This window comes from Culex pipiens, chromosome 2, assembly GCF_016801865.2.
Source record: "Culex pipiens pallens isolate TS chromosome 2, TS_CPP_V2, whole genome shotgun sequence".
Taxonomy (NCBI): domain Eukaryota; kingdom Metazoa; phylum Arthropoda; class Insecta; order Diptera; family Culicidae; genus Culex; species Culex pipiens.
Genome location: NC_068938.1, coordinates 113,688,903 through 113,715,781, shown reverse-complemented (window position 1 = coordinate 113,715,781; position 26,879 = coordinate 113,688,903). Strand labels below are relative to the sequence as shown.

Below are 26,879 nucleotides of genomic sequence, written 5' to 3'. Positions count from 1 at the left end.
AAAATTTCAGAGCAAACGGGAGCAAACTAGAGGAAACGGGAGCAACCAGAGTAACTCTCTTGCTCACTGTCTTGCCCCGAGATAAATATGCTTTATCACTGTAAACAATAATATCAGCAATCTAAGCTTTATTTTAGGACCCAATTTTCAAAATTTCTCAGAATTCAGAAATAAGGCCTACTTAGAGACCCTATTTAGGGTCTCTAATTACACGACGTGGCAGGCCGCTGAATCTGAATCAGGAAACTAATTTCATGTAAACAATGATGTTTTGGAGCTACGCCCATTTGGAATGTTATTTACGTGTTTAAATCACTTGCAAGTTCGGTCATAATTTTCTCGGGTTTCGTTCCACTTTGATTGATATTTTACTCAAGTTGAGTCTGCGCAGAAATTTTGTTGGTCGGTGGAATCAGAACGTGAAATAACATTAAACATAAAAAAATCTTAATCTACGGACAAAAACCTATCGTTTGAAAAAATACACACCTGATTGAAACAGTTTTTGAATTGATTTCAAGCGATTTATGTTTTTTTCAAAAAAGTGACTTTTTTAGTAAATCGATGAGGGGTGCGAGAAAGTGTTTTATTATTTTTTCTTGACTAAGAAAACATTGTTCCCAACATCATAATCTATCATTTAAGAAGTGAGCAGCCAAAATTCCTCGACATGACCTCAAAATGGGACAGGCTACTGTTCGTCTGTTATTGTCACTGATACCAGAAACGTGCGGCGGTGCGCCATAGTTTAAAACACATAATATTGTGTGGAAAACGGACCTAGACGATTACCGCCAAAATGTTTTAATAAATTTCTTTCATAAGTTTAACAACACGCTAATTTGAAATAAATATATATATTCCAGTACATTTATGTATCTATGATTTTCTTTTTGTCCCATACAAACTACGGCATACCTTATCACATGTTAATTCTTCCTTTGTCTTCCTGCAATGCGTGAATAGTTGCACTTGAAAGATTCTCCCAGACTTTGCAATAACTTCTCTAGCGTAAATATTTAACTTTGATATTCATATTGTACAAGTTTTGTCACATCTACTGAACCTACAGTAATCAATATTTGCTAAAATTTGATATAATTCTATAGCCTCTCGTGTTTTAAGTTCGGTCGGTTCTTAATGCAACTTTTTCTTTTACTTTGTAGTTGTTTTGAAAATTATTGAGTTGTACCTGCTTCACAAAGACTAGTAATGTTTTATTATCAATCCTACCTGAGTCTAGATTCTCTTACTCTTGGTTTCTTTTTGGTAACACAATTTTGTTGAGTTTTTTTTTTAACTTTATTACTATATGTGAAATCAATGTTTGGCATTGACTTGATATGGATGATTCGATACTCCTAACTTGTATCTTGCTCTATTACGGGACTAATTTGTATTTTTTTCAATCTCAATTGATGGCTTGCTTAATCAAAACCAAATAAACTAATAGTAAGTGATATGTAATGTGACGTCGTTATTGTCCATTATTCAGAAGAAGGTTCCTGAAAGACACCCTCGCGTCAACAGATTTTCTATTGAGCAATTTTTTTTTCTAAATAGCGAAATTTTAAAGTTTGAAAAAAAAAAAATGCTGAATAAAACCTGATCTTATCAAATACATACTAAACTTGCCGAACTAAATTAAAATTTGGAAATACAAAACACAAACTCTAAATGCAAACTTGCCTACAAGAAAGCACACGTCAGCACAAGAAAGAGGACGGAAATGGGAAAGATGATGTAAATGGCCATCCGAGGTTGGCACGTCGATATCAACAGGGTAATATCATCTTCCTCGTGCTCGATACCGTCCCGCGTTGGAACTTCAACGATGACGCGCTCATCCGACCAGAATGCAATCGGGAACGAGCAGTTTGTACTGTTGATGCAACCCTTCGATTCCGAGATGTTGGCATACTGATAGGTTGGCTTATAAATGTCGAAAACGGCATGGATGTCGTTCTGAACGTAATCGTTGTCAGAATAGAATATGTAGTAATAATAACCATCCGAGGCGATTTCATGCTTCGTGACCATGTGCAGGCCACTTTCAAGGTATTGCACGTCCTGGCACAGGTGGCTCGGCGGGAAACTTTTGGCCAGCAGAATATCGCCATCGTAACAGGTTAGCAAACTGTTTTCAAAGCTCGAAACCGAGTCCGACGTGTTGTTCGAGTTGTTCATTGCGTTGCCGCCGTGGTTTATCTTCCGGTCGTAAATGGTGTCACGCTTTGCCCTGGTGCGTTCAGCCTCCGAATGTCCCGTGACTTCCCCAATTGGTTGGCTTATCTTATCACGGTGCCCGTGCTTGCCGTGATGGCGTCTTCGTCGCTGCTGTTGAACTTCGTCCTCTTCCTGAGGCCTACCAACGACTGTTTCTTCGGGCTTTGGTGGCCCACCTCGATGACGCTTGCGGACCTTGTTATCACCTGCTATCGTCGTTCGTGTCGTTGCCTCTGTCGTGGTTTTGTGCTGTCTCGAGTTTAGCGTATTTTTCAACACGGACCCATACTTGGAATGCTTCGCCGGCACCGGAACTGCAGTCTCTGAGGTGGCCATATCTTCGTCGGTCAAATCTTCACCACCTGAAATGGGGTTTTATAACGTTAGATAAAATGTATTTATTTTCAAAGTACTAAAGTTGGACGCTCATTTTACTTTTCACGCTGAAACAGCAAAAAAGTTGATCATCATTGTCAACATCACGTTCTCATCACATGAAATATATATTATCTACCCAATAAACCTTTATCATTTATGTTTTTATATTTGTCAAAGATGTAAATATCATAATTAAAAGAATCGATTCAAGTGTCTTTTATTTTAAATTGAATCGACAAAAGCAAACAAAGAGTCATCAGCATCTTAAGTGGAATGCATTTTTCGTCAAGTGTACTTGCCAGTAAAACTAACTAAAGATACGGGGAAGTTGTTATTGTTGTATCGACCATTGTTGCGAATCAAGGATCAACTGGAGCCTAACATTTCAAAGGACACATGGGTTTTGTGAACAGGAGTGTGTCTCCTTCACTCAAATGACAGTTTACATAAGGTATGATAGAGATGCACTCTTGTTTGCAAGGATTTATGCCCTAATGAAATGAAAGGCACGAAATAGTCGTCTTAATGACGAGTGTTCAACTTATGAATTGTTCATTTATGTTTATTGCTTTTTGGAAGCGGCAAGACTGGTTTAAAAACAAGGTCCTTTACAAGACTACTGACGGACGCGACAGGACGGAGCCCAATAAAAGGCCTCAAGATTATATTCCCTTGACAAGTTAGTTTTCATCTTTTGTTCTCTAGTATTTTTTTTTTATTTCCTTTAAATTTGGAATACATCGTAGGTTTCTTTTGTATAGATCTCCAATTATTTACATTTTCTTATTTAATTAACTAATAATTTAATTTGTTCCGGGCCTTTTACTTTGAATCACAATTTCGATGTTCTTTATTCAGTGTAAAACTTAGATTACCGTAACTGCTCAAATCATCAAAGTTCTTACTACTCACACCTACACTAATTTTCTTTCACCTTCCACCTCCCGATCCTCTATATCTTCCGGTGGTGTTCATTTTGTATGCAATACTAGTTCGGCCACTACCCTTTTTCCACAAGAAACCGGACTTGGACTGACTTGAGGCCGCGTCCCCCACCTTGCTACGTAAAACGAAAACGAATTTTGTGTTTCTTTATGTTAGGTCCAATACGCACCTCCCAAGAAAAGGTTTCAAGAAATGGCTTTACGAACAGCAGCACAAAGGAGAGAGAACGATTTCTTGAAGGCATTTTTTCACCTTCTCTGGCTTGCTTTCGCTGCCGCTGCTGCCCATTCGATTTAAAAAAAAAAATCATAATATTTGTGAAGCAAGACAAAGCAAAATTTTACTATTCAATCCTTTTACTCTATAACTACTCTTCAAGGGTGATTAAACATGTTGGGACTGCTCGAAAGTTATGGGTCAACACATTTTTTAAGAACACAAAAAAACCGTATTAGGATGGTTCAAAGTTGACTTTTCGCCTTCCATTCTAGCACTGATTGTTTGGGTAAAGCCTAAATTCAAATTATGAGTTCCATTGCACGAGACTTGAGCATGCCAAACCAAATAGATTTTTGTATGAGGAAAGTCATCTTTTCAGTTATGTTAATTTTTAAGTATGTTTGCCATCATGTTTATTATATACCAGGCAAACTTCTTGCTATAAATTGACCATTAAGTTTTGAGCTTTTGAAACTCGTGAAATAAAACAAAAACATTCAAAAAAAAACATTATGTCAATTGGTTCTACGTCCTGGATCAACCTGCTACGATTTACGCTTTCAGAGAAATCACAGTTTGAAAATGTTTTTTTTTTTTCAAAATTCGCGAAAAAGCGAAAAATGGCCAAACATGATGGATGGTCCGATTTTGATGAAAATTGCGATTCTTGCTAGTTTTGATTGCATCAACAGCTTCACCAAATTTAAGCTTGATCAGAAAATGATGTTTTCAATGTTGCAATTTTATTTGTGTACATATATCAAAGATTGAGAATCGATCTCCACTTACCATGGTTTCCTAGATCTGGAGAAGTGTAGTAGCCCGAATTGTTTTTATTACTCCTGGACGAGTCTACTATTTCCGCTGCGGATTCAAACGTGACCTAAAAATGTTTCATTAGCACGCTGCTTAAACTCAACTGTTGAGCTACTCACCAAAACTTGGCCATGCTCGCTGTTAAAGTGCGGACCAAACTTGTTCTTGTTGTGCTCGAGCAGGCCACACGTGCGCAGATTTCGCTCACCCTTAACCACCAGAATTCGCGACCCGTCGTATCGGGAGCAAACCTTCAGCGCAACCGTTGCCCCCTTAAGCAGATAAAAGCCCCAGTATTCGAGTGTGTCGTCCGGAAGCACCATGGACTTCTTTAGCCGGATGTGTTTCCGAATCTGGGAGATTTCCGGTTTCTGGTTCAGCTGGAACGCGTTGAAGCTGGAGTTCATCTGGAGCGAGTGGCGCTGGCAAAACACGGACGAGATTCCGTCCCGGATTTCGATTATGTCCGACTCGGCGATCGGGTAGACCACATCCGCGAAGACCGTGTGTCTCAGGTAGAGCGGAAGGATGATTAGGGAGGCCGGCAGGACGGCCGTTAGTATGCAAAATGCTATGACTCGCTTGACGCCGTGCATGCTTTTTGATTCTAGAATGAGGAGAACAAGATCGAGCGAGTTGAATTAATAAGCAGTTTTAAATCAATCACCACTGGATTATTGGAGGGAAATTTACATAAATGTGTATCCCGAGCAGTTTGACGAGGAAGCACTGATATCATTTTACATGGGGACGAATTGAGCAAATGCGCCCCCAAACCGGCCAAACCAGTTCCATTTAATCAAACATGATTCCGTATTGAAGAACAAATGCTTATTTTTAGAAAATCTCAAACTCGACTTCTGAGAAGCAAATGCCACCGAATCGAGAAACTGTCCACGTTCATAAACAAATATAATTGCGCAACAAAAAACAAAAATGCTTCGTTGCAAACCTCCCTGAACTAGCTGTAACTAGCCGAAACCTTCATGAATGAGGCACGACAATGTATAAAAATGTTACAAAGCTACAAAGGGTTTCCTTCACCTCCTCTCTCCCAGCTTGAGACCTTTCCCATTCATCAGCTGATCGATAATGCAGACAGGCATGCATAACTCTTCAAACATGCACCCACAGTTCTATTATTATGATGACGTCTCACCTTTGTACTCGTGTGATCGATGGTTCCTGAATGAAGATTCCTCGACAGCCTCAATGAAATCAGTTCAAACGACGACGATGGTGGGACACTCGACGACCACGACTGGCTTATCATGTTTTTTTCACCAGTCTACAGCACTCTACGTGCACAAAGCGCTATTCGCTCACATAATAATTCCTGCTGCTTTAAATTTTCTAAATTCTTTTCCTACACTAAGTTCGCACAGGTTCAAACTTTTCCACAAACTTTCATTCAAGATTAACCGCTTTCAATTCAACATATCCACAAAAGTTTAAAACCCTTTTCATACGCCTCAAAGCAAATCACACGCATCAGGCCAGGGCATTTAAATTCGATAGATGGACATCGCGACGCTCTTCTTCACTCAAGCTGCAGCACTATTAGCCGATAGACTGATAAATGTGTGTATATTTACCTCGTGCCGTCGCTTGCCTGCCTGGTCCCCGTTATTCGAGTGGGTAAAGGAAAATATACGACAAAATACAGACAAGAAAATAACGATAGGGAGAGTGAAGTTAGCTTCGGCTGCGTTGAAGAGGTAGGAATGCTCAAATTTACCCTAACCGAACAGAAAAACAATGTTATTTTATATTAGTAAATGATCCACAACATCGCGGCTTGGAAGGCACATAAAGCTTGTTAGGTGAAGGGTTGGAAAATACCAGAAACTGCATAACCGAAATTAAAATTCTAAAACGACCAACTTGTCGTGTCGCACGTTGTATTTTTAATGGTGCATACATCGTATAGAGAATTCTGTTTGACCTTAATGGTGCACATCAACCAGAGATTTTGCATCAAGATTTCTGTTATAACAGCCATTTTAGTATCTTCAAAACTACGGGAACTACCGATATATTTGTTTATTTTACAAACAAAGTTTGACTATTTTTACAATCAGATTGTTGCCGGATTGGGTCCGTTGGTTTGACAAATCGATGGCAACATTTTAAAAAGCATCAAGTACAAACCGTGCGTTTTAAGAAAAAACCGAGAGAAAAACGCATTTGAATGTTGAGCATCATTTTTCAATTCCCATTTTAATATAAAAGCAAAAGAAGGTGTTCTAATGATAACAAACGATTAAAAACGTTGCTTTTATTGATACTTGATCATCCATATTCAATAAAACATTGATTCCGTCAATATATTTAAGAAAAATAAACATAACTTCTTTTGAAATCAGCAATGTTTATATCACCCTGCTGTCATTCGAGGGGAAGCTTTGTTATGTTTCTTTTTTCTTCGCCGAATGTACATGGCTCTTTTTGCAAGTGGAGGGGAAGTTTTGTTATGATTCGTTTTTCGTCGGCAAATGTACATATCGTTTTTTTCATGATGCTTTTTTTTCGTCACGAGGTTCATGTAGTCTTTTATTTGACAGGTTGACAGGGCTATATAAACAGGCACAACATTTTGACAAAATTCCTTCAACAAGTTGTTTAGAATAGTGCCCTACACATGCTGGTTCCTTTTGGTAACGATTATTCCATTCCTTGTTAAGTTATGGAAATCGCCATTAATCAATGATTGCCAACTAGGACGTCAATGACTGTGCCACAAAATTATATAAATTTTGAAGCACAATTGATTTAGATCAAAAATTCCTTCAGTGGCTACAAGATGGCAACAACCGGCACATGCTGATTCATTTTGGTGCTGAAATTCGCTAAATTGATTTTAATACAGAATATTTTATAGTGATGATCATTTTTTTCGAAAATGATCAACGGTTTCACCTTAAGGTGAGACGAGACCCCAGTTCTTAAAGACAACTTCTGTTGAACTTAAATCTATAGAATTTTCCTAAAAACTACGTTTAAAAACTCGAAATTTGATGTGTTTGTTTTTAAGACGAAAGTTTCTATTACAGTCTGTAGCTTGTTGTCATTATATTTCAAAAATCAAATTATTCGCTCTACAGCATTGCCTTGGCGTTCTCGATTGCGTGATTACTACTCGAAACTAGGTGTCCGAAGGCTTGATTGTTGAGGCAATTGCAAACCTCTTTTTACACCTTAGCTTCCATCCACCCCGGAATTCGAACTGACGACCTTTGGATTGTGAGTCCAACTGCCTACCATCGACTCCACCGAGGCAGGACCCAGGGAGACGACTCCTACACCTGGATAGAGCTACACAGAAAAAAAAGTTGAATTTTGGAATGTTGAAAATTTGGTAGGTTGAATATTACCTCTTTATTTCTGTAATATTACATAAAAAATGTGTAAAAATATGAACCTGATGAATATTCATCAAAAACTGATGAAAATTCATCATTTTCTGTGGTAAAATTTATCATTTATTTTGCCATAAAATCTGTCACCATTTCCTGATGAATATTACAATCTTTTTTTTTTCTGTGTAACAACCTAACCCTCTAGGTTAGACCGGGGCCAACATTTACTTCCCCGTCCGACGGAAGGCGTGATCAGACAAATCTTGTCTCGAAAAATGCCACTGGGACCGTCTGGGATCGAACCCAGGCTGACTGGGTGAGAGGCAACCACGCTTACCCCTACACCACGGGTCCCGGTTGTCATTATATTTATTTTTTGCAATTTCCTTGTGAAACAACTTGTCCGACTTGTGCTGAACAAATCTTCTTTTTGCAACTTTCGGCATAAACTCCGAAGTCCTCCGAAATGCTTCACTTCGAATAATCGTATCAGGAAAAAAGAGTTTTTTTTTTGTTCTATTTTAATTTTGGGTCTCTGAAGTCGAATTTGATGTTCAAATAAAAAAGAAAATACGAGTTTTTTCGATTACCCGATTTGATAAAGTAATCAAATAATCAAAAAAGTAAAAATGGTTCTTGGAATTTCTGGAGGCTTGGAAGATGAAGTCCATTGAAAAATATACATTAGTTTCTTTTAAGAATTGTTAAATAACAAAGGCATGGTAGGCTAATGCATTGATTTTTACCTATACAATTTCAGGAAAAGGGCCTCTTTATAATGCAAACTTTATTTCAGTGTATCAAGAGATGATGTTGAACGATTTGGCCGAAAAAAAAATATTCAAAACTTTTATCAACAAAAATAAAAACACAAAATACACTAATCAAACGCAAACGTGCTTCCAAAGTCCTCCCGAATCAAAAGCTCACTCTCTTATCAGATCGCATGGAACTGCACGTGCACATGACAGGACTCTCCGATCGTTAATGATGTTTATTTTCAAGTGCCCATTTAAAAAAAGATTGGGAGCAAAATTCTATGGAGTATGGACACCACCTCACAGATAAGCTCCACGGATAGCTATTCGTCAAGTGGACACGAACTGGGAGACAAATGTCCAAAACTTATCTTGTTTTGCGGCGCTGACTTTCGTAAATCAATCATTCGTCCATTCGGATGACACTGGTTAGACCATCTTGTAAAGTAGCTTGTTATCAATTGTGTTACACACGAGTACCTGCTAGCAACAAGATACTTACTAGGTTTAGCCACTTTATATAAAATACCAAGATGCTCTATTCTCTCATCAACCGGCGGTCCCACCTAGATATCAACTCTAAGTTGCTGCTCTATAAGAAGGTGTTCAAGCCGGCGATGACGTACAGTTACCCCGCGTGGTACGACTGTGCCGCTTCCCACCGGAAGAAACTTCAAGTCAAGCAGAACCGGCTGTTGAAGATGATGCTAAACCTGGATCCTTTCCACCCGACTGACGACGTCCACAGGATGGCTAAGATGGAGTTGATCGACGATTGGCTCCAGCGAGTGCTACCGAAGTTCTGGATGGGGTGCGCCACCTCAGTCAATCCCCTGCTGCAGCGGTTGTCCCCTTGAGCTGTGATATTAGAATAAGTAACGCCTCTTTTCCTCTAACTATCCCACATCTATTAGCTATTTCGAAGGTTATTTTTGCAATTTTTTTCCTTCTCTGTCCAATTCGTTCTTCTTAGTAAGAGTAAACTCTCTCTCCATTAAGAACAAACCAGCTGTTGAAAGGTAGTCCATATCTCAGCTCAGGATAACAATTGCACCAATGTATTTGTTAAAGCAACCAAATAAATGAAATGAAAACTTAATATAAAATTCGTGTTTTTTTCTTACTTTTAACATCAAATTCGATTTCTACGACTTCTTTGGCTGATTACCTATAAAATTAACCCTATAACGCCCAGAGCTGTTTGCTTATCGTAAAAATAGTGAATGGCTTAATTTTGGTACAATAATGCAGGAAATAAAAAAAAAAATATGTTAAAAACTACTAATTCTTTGCTGTAAGACTATATTTCTGAAGTATTAACTACAAATTCTAAAATCTCTGCATTTTCAGATTTCATTGATTGGCTCATTCAAAACCCACAAACAACCATTTTCAGGAAAAATGAGGAAAACAATAAAACTATCGGTCTAATAACAATGTTTTGTCTTGTTTATGAATAGTCAAAACGTTTATAAACTTTTGTTTTGATAAAAATAAGCTTTTTCTGTAATTTAGAAAAAAGTGCTCCTGAATATTTAGTTGCTCATATGCCTAGATGGTACTCTGGTGCACCAAATGAAAAAGGTTGAAAAACACTTAAAACCGGTCCATACTCACAATGTTATTCACAGGGGTTCTTGTCCAAGGTTCAAATGATAGCAAAACATTTTTTGTTTCATAAAATTTTGTGTTTGGTAATTTTTACGGGCTTTCGAAAACAGGTCTTATTTATTTCCCTAAAATTGGCCCATTTTTGTTTACATTTCACACTGTAACTTTGCTTGTGCTTAACCAAATTTGATGAAATTTGGGGAGATGTTAGTTTACATTCTACATGAACACCTGCAACTTAAAGCACCATGAAAAGTTGTGTCAGTTCCGAGATATTTGAGTTCAAAGTTTTGGTGCTCTGGAGTAACCATGGGCGGGAGAGGGTTAAGAAATGCATTTTTTTTTTTCAATATTTCATCACCGCCATTATGATCGTCATCTTGGATTTAAAAATTCTAAATCATTTTTTTGCATTTCCGCAGTGAAACTGCCAACTTTTCCTTTCCTTCTGGAGAAACGAAACGGCCTACTTTTCCCTAACTTAAATAACTGAAAGGAAATTTAATGCTGAAATGGCTGTTGAAAAGTTGAACTTTTCAACATTTGTATCGAAAAGTAACACTTTTCAATATTTGTTTTGTTTTGAACGGTGAATTTACAAACACATGAATTTTTGACATAATTTCATTCTAGAAGCGTTTTTTGGAATTGCAAAAAAAATGTAAGCAACTCGTTGCAAAACTTGTTTTTTCAGCACTCGTCATATTTATCTAACTCGATAAACCTCGTTGGATAAATGTACAACTCGTGCTTAAATAATTTATTTTTGCAACTTGTTGCATAAACTACTATTAAAGTTAGTTTAGGGGTCATAATAAAGCTCCACAATCAAAAATAAGGCAACGAAAAAAATGCTTTTTCGTGATTCGATTATCCGAAGTGAAATTTTGCCAAGGCCTTCGGATAATCGAGTCTGGACTGTATATTTGCAATTGAATTATTTTTTGAGAATGGTTCAGCAATCCTTCATTATTGTTTTGATAATTTTAGAAAGTACAGTCATCCCACATATTCGGAACGGTTTCCAGATTGGTCAATGTTCAAAAAATCATAGCAAATCGATAATTGAACTTAATGATTCGTTTTTACCTTTATTTGAAAGCTTTTCTTGCGATCTTTCGAATGCTGTATCGAAAATCTGCAAATTTTTACTTTTATATGAAGTTTTTGAAGAATTACATTGACCCTTGAAATCTACAAATTCGGAACACTTTTTTCTTACGAATGTAAACAAACTTTGGATCTCTCCAGCAGTACATATTTATTACCAAATAATGATTTCACACACTGAAACCAATGAAACATAGGCTAAGTGATGTTTTATACATGGTTTGATAACTTTTTTTTTGTGAAAATATCAGTTAAATTCAGGTGTTCCACAATTGTGGGAGGTACAATAACATCCCACAATTATGGAACAAGCCATTTGGAGGCAGTGTTTTGATGCTATGGATAAAATAGTCTTAAAATTAAGTTTTTTGTTGAAAAAGTACTACTTTTACTAGTGAAATAGCAAGAGAATGTCCAAATAAAGGTCCTAAAAATAGTAGTGTTGAGAGAAAAGCTGCATTTGGCGTGCTATTGACAAATTATCACAGAAGTGTTCCGAATTTGTGGGTGTTCCGAATATGTGGGATGTAGAGGGTGACGACTCTCAGATTTTCAATTTCCCGGGAATCGAGAATTGAGTTTTGCCATTTCCCGGGAATTCCCGGGACCCGGGAATTTTTTTAACTAGCCTATAGTGTCAATAACTTAAAAATAAAAGTAAAAAAAACGTTTCTTTTTAATGAATTCAGATACAATTAATTCATACTAATCCAATGAAATGTAAAACTAAGTAACCTCGTTGTTTTCAGGAACTATTTCTTCATTTTGATTTTTTACCTCAATCTACAAATAAAAAATCGTTCCTTGAGCCTTTTTGGGACTCAAAATTGCAGTTCAAAATGTTCAAGAATCTTCATTCGCACTGAGTGATTTTACAAAAGTTGCCGAACTTGTTGTTGAACTTGTCATTAGATTTTTTGAAGGTGAAAAAAATAACTAATATATAATTTTCCATTTATGCAATATCGTATTTTTGCAATATGATAAATAACGACACAAAGTAAAAACTTTAAGTTGATATGTAGCGGAATTAAAAGGAACAACTCGTCTCTTTGTATTCACAGTAATGCATTCTGCTAAAACGCTCAACCAAACCACAATTTAAGTTGATTTTTTCCTTCTTAAGATCAACTGTAAATGTTCAGAATTAGCAGACACTAACTTTACAAAGAATGCCTGATTGTTATTCTCAAAATATAATTTAATATGCAAAACACAAAATTACTTATTGACATCAAAAAATGAAATTACCTCGATACAGCGAAATTTACTTACTTAGAAAAAAAAAACAAGATTTATCTTGAAAAGGTTTTCCTTCTTAAAAATAATGAATATTTCATTCTTGGTGTGTAACTGTTAAGAATGTTTCAAGGTAAATTTTGGGGTCGACATTTTTGGTTACTCTCAATTATAGTTATTGGAATTTTTAAAAGTTAAAATTTACACTTTTACACTAAGAAGATTTGAGAAGCATTGGATTATTCCATTTTGAAAATCGAATATTGAGCATCCAATGTTCTTAACCATTTCGAATTTTTCAAATATTTTTATGATTGAATTATTGAATTTGGTTTGATATTTGTAAGTATAAAATTTCCCGGGAGTCTCGACCAAATTTCCCGGGAATCGAGAGGTCCAAAAATGGCCGATTTCCCGGGAAATTTTTCCCGGGAATTCCCGCTCGTCACCCTCTAGTGGGATGACTGTAAATGCTCTGTGTGAAAATTTCATTTTTTTTTTATTTTAGTGATTTTTGATGCATATCGACTAAAACTTAAACTGTGATTTTTTTTTTGACAAAAAATATTTCGTCAATACTTAGATAGCTACCTATGTTGAAAACAAATGATTGAAAATTTGTTTAAACAACTGACTGGTGCATTCAAAACACTTTTTTCATCCAAAAGCTGGATATGCACTTCGGAAGGAACCGGTCAAGAAAAAAATCAAATGGGAAATCGCTCCCTCTCCTTTGTTCTGCTGTTCGTAAAGCTGTTTCTTGACCCCTTTCCTTCCGAACTCCGTACTAGCCTAAATGTTAAAAACATGGCCAGTAATTCTAATTACAACAAACAGAAAAACGAAAACTAAATTTAAAACAATGTGTACAATACTCACTGTTGAGCCTCTGCAGCGAATTGTACTTGTAGGTGTGGTAATACGCAACGTGATCGACATGGCGCTTAGCGTTTCCCACGCTGGGCTTCGGTGGCTTATCCATCTTCACAGGTGTAAGCTGTTAACTGAACCACGAGTTCGACAATCTTTCACTGAACCACCGTTACACCCGGAGACACATCGAAAACAACTGATAACACACTTGTCACACTGCTTCTCCAAGTACGCGCAAATATTTGACTATTTGAACAAAAATCTCTGAAACGACTCGATCTCAAAAGCAAAAGCTCGAATGCAATTCTCGTTGGCTTTTCACTCAAATAAATCACGCTCGGTGCTGCTGATAACGGGCGATGGCTGGCTGATAGTACTGGTAACTTTCTAAAATTCTAACGAGCTAAGCCACAGACCTCGACCCAGACGAGACGCCAACGAACGGACGATGTCACCTCGACCGAGAGTCGATTCAGTCTGGCCCGAAATCGCATCGGCATCAACTGCTGATGTCCAATAATCGGAAGGGAAGGGTGTCTGTCTTCTCGGACGACAAAATAATCTCGCTCACAAAAACAATTGCTTTCGTTAGATTTACTTTTGATAAACACGACACTTTTATACGGCTGCGATTAGGCCTAGTTGGTGGGTGTAAGGATGCACAACTTGTGGCCTGGGCCTGGCCTGAAAGCAGGTGATAAAGATTTATGACGTCCGCTTTGGCTGCAATCAAACTCCCGACAGCAACCGCGACGAAGAACAACAACAAAACCACAACCAGCTATGTAAAGTGGGAAATTCACTCTTAATTGGTCCGCGATGATGGAGCAAAGTCAAGTGCGTGGAGCCGCACGAGATTTGGTTTCCGAATTTGGTCTCGAGCACGCGGAACAATCTCTTGCGCGCCGCCAAAGCAAAACTGGCGCGATGTCGCGCGCTCGTGCGATCATCAAAACAAAGCTAGCCTTGAACAAGCAAACCCAGATTGTGGACGGCGGCGTCGACCTCTCTCTCTAGCTCTCTGATCTCAGCTAGCCGAAATTGGTTTGTGAGGTTATTTGAACCGCGACCGTTGTAAGCGTAACGCGTGCTTTGATCACTTACAGATGTAAAACGATTCATGAAAACAGTGACGTCGATTTAAAAAAAATAGTGGGGGGGGGGGGGGGTTGTTGTGGGGTTGTATTTTAGTTGATCCCAATAATTGCAGTCACCTTTCTGCAAAATAAACAAAATTTAATAAACAGAACCTTATCTACCGCCATGAACATGAAGACGACGCGTCGCGACGTCGTATAGCCGCGCATCTACAACAAGAGATCCGGTTTTTTGACTGCCAACAGCAGCCAGGTTCGCAACAACAGAAGTTCAGGTGTTGTTTTCAATAAACAAGTCACTTTATAATATAAATATCCGGTTTTTATTACAAATTTAAGTTGTTGTTCATAAAGGTTGTGTTGGTGAGCCATGTAACTGATTTTAATAGTTCCATTGGCGAATACAACCTGGATACGGCACGTAGGGGGAAATGAAACATTTATCAATTATTGGAGTTTTCAATGCATATAATCAAAAATATAAAGTTTCTTATTTGAAATTCAAGATTTTTATGATTTTTTACCACCGACCCCAACAGCACTTGCACCGATCCCTCTTAGATTTGCGAGAACCGTCGTTGATTATGAATCCGAGGTAAATTGTACGATATCTCATAACGGTGTACGATACCTTTAATTTTTCAGCATTCGCAAAAAAACATTTTTTTAATAAATTGCAACTAAAAATCTGGAGCAACACGAGAAAAGCGGATAAGCATTTTGAAAATTCAAAATTTTGAAAATTCCGGGCCAACAGGTAACTTTTTCACAAAACTCGAAATTTTTAACAATAGCTGGCGGTCCCAGCTACCGTTTAACACTGCGCGTTATGTTAAAATAGTTACATGTTGGCTCGAAATTTGCAAAATAGTGCTGGCTGTCAAAATGCTTGTGCGCCCTTTTCAAATGTTGCTCCAGAAATAATGATGAGATAGAAATTTGGTAGGGTAGGGTGTCCCTTTTTGGGACTAGTATCAATTTTGGGCCTACCAAACTTAATTTAGCAAAATTGTGTATTTCGCCACGGGTTCATTCTTTGGTTATGCAAAAAAAAAACAAACCATCCACATTTACGACCACCAGGTCTTTTGCGGTCTCTATTGCAAGTTTCTGCTCGAACCTAGGAGTCCGACGGCTTGAATGGGGAGGGCACCCAAACCTCTTTCTACTCTAAGGAACCTTCCACCCCAGGGTTCGAACTGACGACCTTGGGATTGCGAGTACAACCACCGCCAGCAATTCCACCGGAGCAGGCTTGGTTTGTTGTGTTGTTTGTACACTCAACCCCCGTTGATTGGTCAAAGTCAAACTAAAAAGTGACGAACTGTCACTTTTTACACGGCGCTCACGCACACTATCAAAACAAACGTTTGGTAGTATGTGTGAACTCCGTGTAAAAGGGGTGTCAAACTAAAAAGTGACCCCGTTCATTTGTCAACAGTTGGTGTCAAACCATTGGGGTTTAAGACTTATGGCATGTAGAAGAGTCCTACACCTGGAACGACTTAACGGCCTAACAACAATCAAGGCCGGGACCGACGTTTTACTTCAGATGGAAGGTTGGAGCAGATGGTAATCGAACACATGATAATCTGCTTGCAAAGCGGACAGCGTAACCATTCGGATAAGCCTGCTGCTGGTTATGCAACAAATGTTTGAATATGTTTAAAACTCATAAATGAATGATTAAAATGATGCCCATGCTAATTATGCACGTACTGCAAGTGAAACAATTATTCTAATGTTGAAACTTCACAATGATTTAAACACGTTAATGAAAAACGTAATTTTCATAGAAATATTTTTGAAAACGCTGCCGTTTTTCGTTACTGAACTGTAAAAATCGTAAGATATTTCATTTCATGGCAAATTTAATGTACCAAACCGCGGTGGCTTTGATAACCGAAGTGACATTGATAGGTTGAAGATTTTTTGTAAAATTTTAAATAACAATTAAATATATTGATAGATCGAAGTAATCCGGTAATGGAGGATTTGGTTCTGGAAGTCGACGTCTGTAAGCTGAGCATAAATAAAATCATTCTACTGCGAACAGTCTACGAGACAAGACGTGTTTTTCTCTACTTCACCAAAAAAAATCAATACAATGGCATGGCTGAGCAGTGTTCAATGTACTTCAAGAAGCAGTTTTCAAAAAAAAAAAAATAAAGTTAATTAATTATAATCATGAAAAAAAGCTTAAGAGGATCATTTGAATACTCTCAAAATGTCATGTTTTCTCAATGAAAATGAGTTCGAATCAGAAAAGGGACTGCAATATCGGATTCTTTGGACAATTTCCTTTTAAAACATTTAAAAAAAGTTTCAAGGTTACACGTTTTATACGCTATTGAAACCAGACGTGCATCGGCACTTAATAGCACTTTGCCACATTTTGAGATGATTGCCTTCGTAAACCGGCAGAGCGAATCTTTGCTCACTGTGCATCAAAACAAGCTTTAGTTCGATGCTTTTAATAATCGTTGTTCACTATGCAATTTGGATTAGCAAAAAAATTATAGTGATTCTAAAATCACAAAAATTTCAATTGCTAAATGTCATGGCCTTAGAAAAACTGTCAAGTGCTATTGAGGGCCGATGCACGTCTGATTGAAACAGAGTTCAAAACTATCTTCAGATGTATAAGCAATTTTTAGTTTTTCAGAAAATGTTCTTTTTTTCAAGTTAGGCAAAACATAATTGGTTTTAATGACAACAAAAGTTGATTGCTTTATGAAAAAAAACTATATAATTTTGATAACAATGTTAAACATTTTTATTTTTATTGCTCATGCAAAATTGTAGAGCAGACAATGACAAAAAACTTGTTCGGTAACTGGGCGGAGAACTAAGCCCACCGAATGCCGCTTGCTTACTAGGCTGTGAACGAAAAATGCCGAGGGGACCAGCAATGCATTATATCTTCTTAGTAAAAAAAAAAGTTACTTAAATTTGTGTTAAAAACCAAATTTTCAAATTTCTTTAAATTGTGACTTGAAATTTCACAAAAAATATATATTACTCTTGATTTATGCATCCATTGACCCCTCGGTCATTTTGGTTTGTTTTTGTTTTTTGACGTTTAACTGCTTTTTAAGCCCAGTAGGGATCCTGGAAAAGAAACACTCACCTCATTTAAAATAAGACCATTTGACCATTTGGACGTTCTATTTGTACAAACTTTTGGGAGCCAACCAATAGACATCCGGGATCCTTATAAAGCAGGGGTGCCCAAAGTATGGCCCGCGGGCCAAACGTGGCCCGCGAGGTGATATTTTGTGGCCCGCGGACCCATTTTGAATGATCATGTAAAATGGCCCGTTGACCACTTGTAAAGTGATTTTATACTTTTTCAAAATTAAGGTTTATTTTAAGCTTTTTTATGCTAATCTTTTTTATTTTTTTGTTAATAAAAAATATCTTATGATTTATCAATATTTTGATCCTCACTTTAGGATTATAATTATATTATTTAGGAAATAATTTGTTCCAAATATTTTGTAATTAAAACAATTTCACACGTTTCAATGTGAGTGAAACTAGTAAATATCGTCAAAACTTTTATCAAACATTTTTAGAAATATCAAAAAAACGTTCAAGTTTGTCTTAGGTAGAATTCTGTAATAGTTGCAAAAATAAAAGTTTTCTTTATTAATTTGCAAGTCATATTGACCCTTTTATGAACTGACCCTCAAACTTACATTGTACTTCCTTAGGGATTCGAACTCATTACAGTTAGATAACGAATCTGATTGACTATCAACTGATTCAGGCAGACAAAATGTGGAAATCTGAGAATCAAGTTTGCAGCAAATATTTTACAAAGCTTTCGTCGATCAACCCACCCCTCCACCATTATTAAAAAATTGGCTCGAAAGCCAGGAGCAAAAATATATTTTCAAAAAACTTAAAAAAATGAAATTTAAGTGCATTTAGCTGAAATTAATTAAATATGCATTCCTTTGCATTTAAAATCATTTGAGCATGTTTGGGTTTATTAAAAATAATTTGAATTTTAGTAAATTTTCGATGAAATAAATAAATGTTGTTTCGCTTTTTTTTTTTTGAAAATAATGATTGCAGGTTAACTATACGGAAGCTTAAATCATTTTCTAAAAGTTTTTTTTTTTCATTGAAATGTTGAAATTCTGGATCTCAACGATTTTTCATTAGCCACACTTAACTTATAGATGAATTGTTCAACATGTAATGTCACCACCATTTTCGAAATATAAAAACAAAACTTAATTTTTTTTTGAAAACACAAGTACATTCAGCTAAAAACTTTTTTTTTTCAAATACCAGAAACAACAAAATCAACAATACCGATAGAAACCAGTTATTTTGTGGTTTCTATTATTTTGAATACACTTTTTTTAAATAACAGAAATGTAATCTTTTACATTAAAATAACGTAATTTATTTTTTTAACAACCTTTTTTGTAAATTTGGCCCGCAAGCTCATTTGAGCTTTAAATTTGGCCCGGCCTCCAAAAACTTTGAGCACCCCTGTTATAAAGGGTTAATTCTCCTCACCGGTTAATGTCACTATTTCAACCAATTCGGTAATGTTTGCACTTTACCGACCAAACCGGGTTCATGATTTTTACCAACCTAGATGTATCTGCAATCGGGGTACTTAATTTTGACAGGTATTTCAAGGCACTCATTAATCGTTGACAGATCTCTTTAAGGATTTCTACAGCCTAGTCATCGAGCGCCCATACCGAACAAATATTTTTACTTACCGAACAAGTTCTTTATACATTAGGATGTAACGAAACGTTTCGATTTTGAGGACATGATCCGCTAGGTGTAATGAGCTCGAATCCCAAATATGAGCATGATTGGTTGCGACAGAACCTGGCGCTTTGATTTTGAAGTATTTAGAGTTTGAAAGTGTCAAGCGACTACTCAAACCAGTATTGAAAGGTTCCCGCCAATTTGGCCACTTCCGATAAATCCTATTTCCGGTTTCTACAGGAACACTTTATTGTACAATTGTAATCAGCGTTGAAAAATTTAAGAAAAAAAGAGTGCGCGAAAAGGCGGAAACGTATTCCAAACTTCGAATTCATTGAACACTTAAACGCTCGGGTAGTGATTTTGACCAGTGAGTTGAAGTTACCGTTCCAACTGATTTGAGCAGAACTCCTAATGGCAAAATTTCAAGGTCATCTCGTATTTTTTGGGTTAAAAAAGGGTTCAAAGATGTAAAACTTATACAGTACTTGTTCGGTAACTGGGCTGATCAAAAATAACGAGGGGACCACCGATAAAGAATATTTTCCAAATGGAATATAAAAATAAAAGTTACTCAAATTTATTTACAATGCTTACTTTTCATATTTCTTAAATTGTGACTTTGTGAAATTAAATTCAAGTTTTGAAAAAAGTTTTTTTTTTTTCATTTATTGAACATGATTTTTGCATCCATTAACCCCTCTGTCATTTCGGTTTGTTTTGGGTTTTTGACGTTTGTCTGCTTTTTAACTGAGCTACAGCCCAATTATCGAGCGCCCAGTTAAACAACGCCCAGTTACCGAACAACTACTGTAGCTTATCGAAGAAATTCAAGAACAGTAAGGAATTTTTCTTTCATGAATAAATTTTAAAAATCAATTTGGTTCGATTTTGGTGCTCAGCGTAGAAATAGTGATTATTCCCTTCTGTACTCACATTGGTTGGTTATCTGCAGATTTGTATAAACTTCGACTTCAGTCCGACGAAGAATCCGTACCCCGGCAGGGCAGCCCACTTGATGCAATTGATCTCCTTGTAGTTGGACGACTCCTTCGGTAGACACAGTTTCAGCCCAACTCGCTCTATTATGAAAAAAGAGGAATCGTTTAGTAGCAAAAGATGTTTTGTCTTGTGGCATTGTCTCACCATTCGGTCCGCAACTTTCCGCCTCGTGCTGGTTGCTCTCGACGATGTCGGACACGGTCCGGAAATCGACGCCAACCTTCCACTTGGTGTCCTTGTCCAGCACGTAGGCAAACTTCATGCGCTGCTTGCATCGAAGCCCAATCACGATGTATTTCCCGGAGGGGGAAAACGACAGCGAGACAAAGTTGGCGACAAATTTGAACACAAACAGGCACTCGCCGAAGTTGTCACGCGACAAGCTGCGAACCTCTGGAAGATTAGAGTTGGCTTAATTGGTTGGGAATAATTCGGGATTGGCTTTACGAACCCATTTCCTTGACGGTCTTTATTCGAACGGTGGAAATAAACCGTTCGCATTGTGAGATCGAGACATTTGAGTCGTTGTTGATTGAGCAAACGGTTAGCACGTTTCTCCAGTCTGACAAAGGATACAAAGGTCAAAATAAAATCAAATTTTGCAGAGATAAAACAAACCTTCTTTAAAGTTAGGAAACTCCGTAACGCCACAGAACGTCTCAACGCTCCAGGCCTGCAGGATGAATTGGTTTTTCTGAGCCGCTCGCGACGAGTCCAGATAGAATTCCGGATTGGGCCACTCCTCGGTCGTGACCGTGTGGCCAAACTCGAGAAACAGTCTGTACAGCTTGCGCATAATACTTCGCACGAGCGAAATGTCGAATTGATACCTGGAAAAACGAGCATAATTAAATAACTAATATTATTAGATAGACTTTACACTTACTTCATGTAGCCGCATCTTTGCTCGACAAAGTTGTAGCAAACGCGCTCGAAGTAAACCATCGGCTCGAAGCAATACTTGTCAATGGTGTTATCACAGATGTTTTCGTTGGCCGGCGGCGCCATCCGGTTGAGCGCCATCCGTTCCACACATTCGAGGATGATGTCGACGCGGCGATCCAAAATCCGGAGCGTGTCGTCGAGGTACGATTTCTGAAAGCAAACTGAAGATTACACTGCTGCCATCTATCTTTTGAACCAAACAGCTCGTGCTAGTACATCGAATCTACGACAGAGCACTCTAGCGGCATTTTTTACCTACCGTACACTTGGCATCGGCTTTGATAGACGGAAAGTACCTCAACTGGTCCGTTTTACTCAAGATCCCATTGATCAGATGATTCCAGAAGAAAAACTGCTTCTTCAGCTCACAGTTGAAGCTGTTCCCGATCGTGCAACCGTGCTCCAACGCATCGAGCATAAAATTTACCGTCCTCAGAAACGACACCATCATTCCTTGCGGCTCAACGGCTCCCAAATTCTTCGCGATCCCAGCCGACGCAAACTGGAGCGTCTGCGAAATCGCCGTCACAAGCACCGAATCGGTCGTAATCTGCAGAAAGCGACACTTGCAGTCGCTGAACATGTCCACGATCTGCGTGGAATCGTTCTGCCAGTCCCAAAAGGTGAACTCGTTCCCACTAGCAAACACCAAATAGTTCCCCACCGGATGGAAGCATAAACAACCGATGGGTTCCGATCCGCTCAACACGGCGGTCTCCTGCCCATCGACGTAAACCAGCACCTTGCCGCCCAACGTTCCGAACGCAATGATGTTGCAGTTTGTGGGATGGAAGGACAGTGTCCAGACCGAGCGCTCGTTGGTGTGGTATTCCGCTAGGGTAACGTGAATTAATATTTAACGAATCAAGAAATTTCAAACGATATTACCCTTTTTCCTCATAGAAGTAACTTCAAAGATGTTGACGCTTTTGTTGGTCTGAACGGTGGCCGCATAATGGCTGTAATTTTACATGATTTTGATTCTAAGCTTTTGTTCCAACATGTTTTTTTCCAACTTACCCATTGTGGCTTTGTTCAATGTTGAACACTGATTCCGTTTCATTTGAGAGATCATCCAAGGACTGGAAAAATATTATTTTTTTGAATTGATTTTGGTATTACATAACTTCTATTTTTTACCATTAAAAAAACATTTAAAAAACATAAAATAAACTTAACGGTGTATGGGTCTCTTTCGGCCATTTTTTGAAAATTTATTTATAAAAGCTGTTCCAAATTGGGTAAGCTAACAATAACATGACCATGACCATGAAGTTTGATATGTCGGATGATAGGGTTTCTATCATATTCCAGAAGCGTCACTAAGAGGGCACCGGTAACCGATTTCAAATTGGCCAGAATGGTTTAGAGAACAACGACATGACTTGTAATGATTTCAATTTCATGAAGTTTGATGTTTAAAGGGATTTCATTTAAAAAAAAAGTCATGACCGTTTATCGGGTATCCGGGAACCGGTTCCAGGTTAACCGGAACTGGCCAGTAGCACTTTAGATTATTTCTGGCAAACATTTTTTGTGTTTTAAGTGAGTTTTATTGAATAATTTTATTTTTTCTTAATCAAAAGAGAATAGGCGGATTTGGTCCAAGCATGTTCATAAACCAGACCGACTTTTTATCAAAAGATTTCGCACAGACATGAAAAGTCTTCTGGACCAACATTCTAAACAAAATGTTGAGGAACAATCGTATGTTTGTATTTTCTAAAATCACTCATAAAATCAATATTTTTATGGATTTTGATCATCTTGACTTCATTCGACGCGTATCAGCAAAAACTATCAGTTCTGATTTTTCTTAGCATGATTGAAACATGACTTCTTTTGAACCCAGACAGCTTCAGTAAGTATGAATGTCAAGTCATGTCATGTTTGTTAACATCACGTCTTGGGTTATCTAAGGACTGTTGGTTTACTATCGAAATCATAATATATTATATTGATTTTTTATTATTATATTAATCTTGATATTAATCATTTATCAAATCATAATAAAAACTGTCTTGCCTGTGATAAAAACATCAAGATAAAACTAGGAAGGGAAAAATATTGGTACACGCAGAAAAATATGTTGTACGATCAGCCTGTACGAGGTTTGATTCAACAAAATTTTTGTTGAATATAATCAACGCCTAATTGCGTTGAAACAAACCTTTTTCTTAATTCCTTAAAAAATATTTTGTTGTTTTGAAAAAGTTGCTTTGACGTTTAGCGTTGATTCAACAAAAATCTTGATTTTCATATATATATCAACAAAATGTTTTGTTGATTCAAATATGCCTTATTTTTCTGCGTGTATCTAAAGAATTCTTAGCATTAAGGCTGGTATGCAGATCGGAAGAAACGCAAAACTCCATATGAAAAAACGCCCAAGAAACGGTCAAGGAAAGGGTCACGAAAAGATTTTTCCTATGCGGTACGCAGCTGAAAAGGAACAGAAATATGTGTAATATGTTTTGATGAAAAAATCAAAGAATTTGAGTTCTAGATTAAATTTTTAAAAGGTCCTATCTGCATAGGAAACCCATGAGGGATAGGTTGTTTTGAAAATTTAATCTAGAATTTTACTTTTTGAATGCGACTGAAAGTGACAAACGTGTTGATAATTTTATATTTGAAAATCCCGGCTAATCTCACAATGCAGCAACTTTTAGATTGTGAGTTCACTGCACTGTCCGATTATTCCACCAGTTGGATGTAAGGGCTTACAGATATAAGCTTAATTACATTGCTTATAACTGAAAATAGAATATTTTTTTCAGTGTGGTAGGGAACCAGGATAGTAAATTTGATTACCGTAATCTGGAGTGAATCGGGACTACAGTCTGAATAGGGACAGCAGTTTATAATGCACTTAAAGCTTTTAAATTTGGAAATAGATATACACATTTTGTTGGCCTGAGTCTGTTCTAACCGAAACCAACCAGAAAAATCAAATTATTGTGCTCCAACATCGTTAAAACTGCTGTCCCAATTCGCCCCATGTGTCCCGATTGACCCCAGTTTACGGTACGTAAATATAAAAACGATATAAATCAAAAAGCTGTCAAAGGCAAACTTATGGGAAATTGGACGAGCTTTCCGAGACTGAAAAACCAAGTCTGTCATATAGAAAATTCCAAAAACCACCAAAAATCCCGTTTTTTCAACATTTTAATTTTTTATAACCGCTGTATCTTCCCAAGGATTGGACATAGGACAATGGTCAATATGAAAATTTTTATGTAAAATTATCTGGGAAATCGATTCCAACTACCGGTTTTTAAAAATTTTTACGTTTGGACCACTTTTCAAAAAAACAGTTTTAGTAAATGATTTTTGTATTTTTTTAGGAGAGACATACCATCCTGCATTTTTCGTCAGTCTTTTAGTAACATTTTAGGCTATTTCCTCAAAAATTTTGAACGAAAAAAAATCGTTACATCACCTTCAAATTTAACTTTTAGACCTAAAAATCAAAAAATCTCATAGATGTGGCGTGTATTTTTGTTTCAGTGTATTTTTTTCAGAAAGCCCGTCCAATTTCCTACAAGTTTGTCTTTAACCACTTTTTGATACAACGCAACGGCTTCGAGATACAGTAATTTTTAAATTACAGAATACTAAAATATTTAAATACCTTACGCCCTTCTCAAATGTTATTCTCGAGTACTATTGGCTCCATAGAGATATCCACGGATTCTCTCACGCACACCATGTTTCTGTGTTGGTGTACACAAAAATGACTTATATAGGCCTAGGATAACATGTCTACAAAGTTTCAACGAAATCGGAGAGGGTCGGGTACAAAAGTACCAGAAAAATCCTGATTTGAGCTGGAATTGCTCTTAAATAAATTCTAATAAAAAAAACTTTAATTTTTTAAGTTTAAGACATTCGTGGCGCAGGGGTAGCGGCTTCGGCTGCCGATCCCGATGATGCTATGAGACGCGGGTTCGATTCCCGCCTTATCCACTGAGCTTCTATCGGATGGTGAAGTAAAACGTCGGTCCCGGTTTCTCCTGTCTCGTCAGAGGCGCTGGAGCAGAAATCCCATGTTAGAGGAAGGCCATGCCCCGGGGGGCGTAGTGCCAATAGTTTCGTTTTTTTTACATTTGTACCAGCCTTATTTTATAATTTCCTAATTTAAAAATTTCCTAACTTCCTAATTGTCTAATTTCCAAACTGCACGATTTCCTTATTTCATAACTTCTTAATCTCTTAATTTCCTGATTTCTTAATTTCCTTATTTCCTAATAACCAACTTTCCTTGTTACCAAATTTCCTAACATCCTAATTTCCTAATTTTCTGATTTCCAAATTTCTTAATACCCTGATTTCCTAAATTTCTCAATTTCCTAACATCCAAATTTCCTAATTTGCTCATTTCCTAATTTCCGAATATCCTTATTCCCTAATTTCCAAATTTTCTTATTTCCTGATTACCAAATTTTCCAATTTCCTTTCATCTTTATCTCATAACTTTCTAATTTCTTAAATTCATAATTATCAAAATTTCTAATTACCAAATTTCCTAACTTCCAATTTTCATAATTTTCTGATTTCCTTGGGATATTAGCTCATTTTCTTAATTTTCTAATTCCCTAAATTTCTCAATTTCCCAACATCCAAATATCCTAACTTCCTTATTTCCTAATTTCCTGATTTCTTTATTTCATTATTACATAATTTCATAATTTCCTAATTTCTACCTGATTTCCTTATTAATAAATTTCCCAATTTCCTAGCTTCCAAATTTCTTAATTTCCTAATTACCAAATTTCCTAACACCCTAATTTCTTACTTTCATTATTTCACTATTTCATTATTACATAATTCATAGTTTCATAATTTTAAAATTTTTGATTTCTCAATTTTGTTAATAATTCATAATTTTTGTTTAAAGTTTTTGAATAAACATTTTTAATCTATTTAATTGTAATTTTTGAATATTTTTTATCTTTTTATTTTTTCCCCCAAAGAACCTCAAGCGCGCATACCGTCAAACGCGCTCATACCGAACTGTCAACTTTTCTTGGGGGAGTCACGAAAAGAACACGCATCGTTTCTTGACCGCGTTCCTTCCGATCAGCAAACCGTACTTTAAAAAGAAAGAAAAAAATCTAAGAGCATCCCAGCTTCCCCTATACCTTGCAAAGATCCTCCGATTTGAGCCGTTCAATCAGGCTGATTTCCGCCAGTTCCAGGGCGAGCTGCCGGAAGACCTTGCCGCGACCCTTTCCACACTCGCGCTCCTGCAGGGCCCGCACAATGCTAACACTACTACGGCCGGCCATCGCGCGCCGGTTTTCGGTTTTTAACAAATTTCTTCGCGAACCATGTCTGGAGAGTAACTTGTTATTTTTTGTTGCGGGTTTTCACTTTCTTTCTTTTTGTCTGGGCGGGAGGTTTTGTTTACATTTCGATTGGCACTGTACGCTTAAAAGAAACGGGTGATTGATTTCTCAGGTGAAGTCAAAGTCATTCGGGAGTTTTAGGCAAGAGTGTATTGTTTTACGGTAAAATGCCTTTCGACCTCGCTTCCAACGCCCCTTTCAGGT

At 37.2% G+C, this 26,879-nt stretch overlaps 1 protein-coding gene across 3 annotated transcripts; it reads right to left on the bottom strand.

Moving 5' to 3' along the window:
• Positions 1-841: 841 nt before the first annotated feature.
• On the bottom strand, positions 842-26,752 carry LOC120414665 (uncharacterized). 3 transcript variants are annotated; one of them, XM_039575935.2, is made up of 10 exons: positions 26,469-26,752; positions 22,342-22,403; positions 22,210-22,280; positions 21,581-22,155; positions 21,263-21,471; positions 20,995-21,206; positions 20,828-20,938; positions 20,521-20,769; positions 20,311-20,456; positions 5,058-5,191 (listed from the first exon to the last, which is right to left on the bottom strand). In XM_039575935.2, exons 1-9 carry the CDS (start codon positions 26,613-26,615, stop codon positions 20,320-20,322), a joined length of 1,773 nt encoding a protein of 590 aa, XP_039431869.1. In that variant the 5' UTR covers positions 26,616-26,752; the 3' UTR covers positions 5,058-5,191; positions 20,311-20,319. The 3 variants fall into 3 exon arrangements, with proteins under 3 accessions (XP_039431870.1, XP_039431871.1, XP_039431869.1); XM_039575936.2 differs by lacking the exons at positions 20,311-20,456; positions 20,521-20,769; positions 20,828-20,938; ... (4 more) ...; positions 22,342-22,403; positions 26,469-26,752 and adding exons at positions 842-2,588; positions 4,558-4,651; positions 13,541-14,307 and having other exon boundaries at positions 4,704-5,191; XM_039575937.2 differs by lacking the exons at positions 20,311-20,456; positions 20,521-20,769; positions 20,828-20,938; ... (4 more) ...; positions 22,342-22,403; positions 26,469-26,752 and adding exons at positions 842-2,588; positions 4,558-4,651; positions 5,744-6,138 and having other exon boundaries at positions 4,704-5,191.
• Positions 26,753-26,879: the final 127 nt, after the last annotated feature.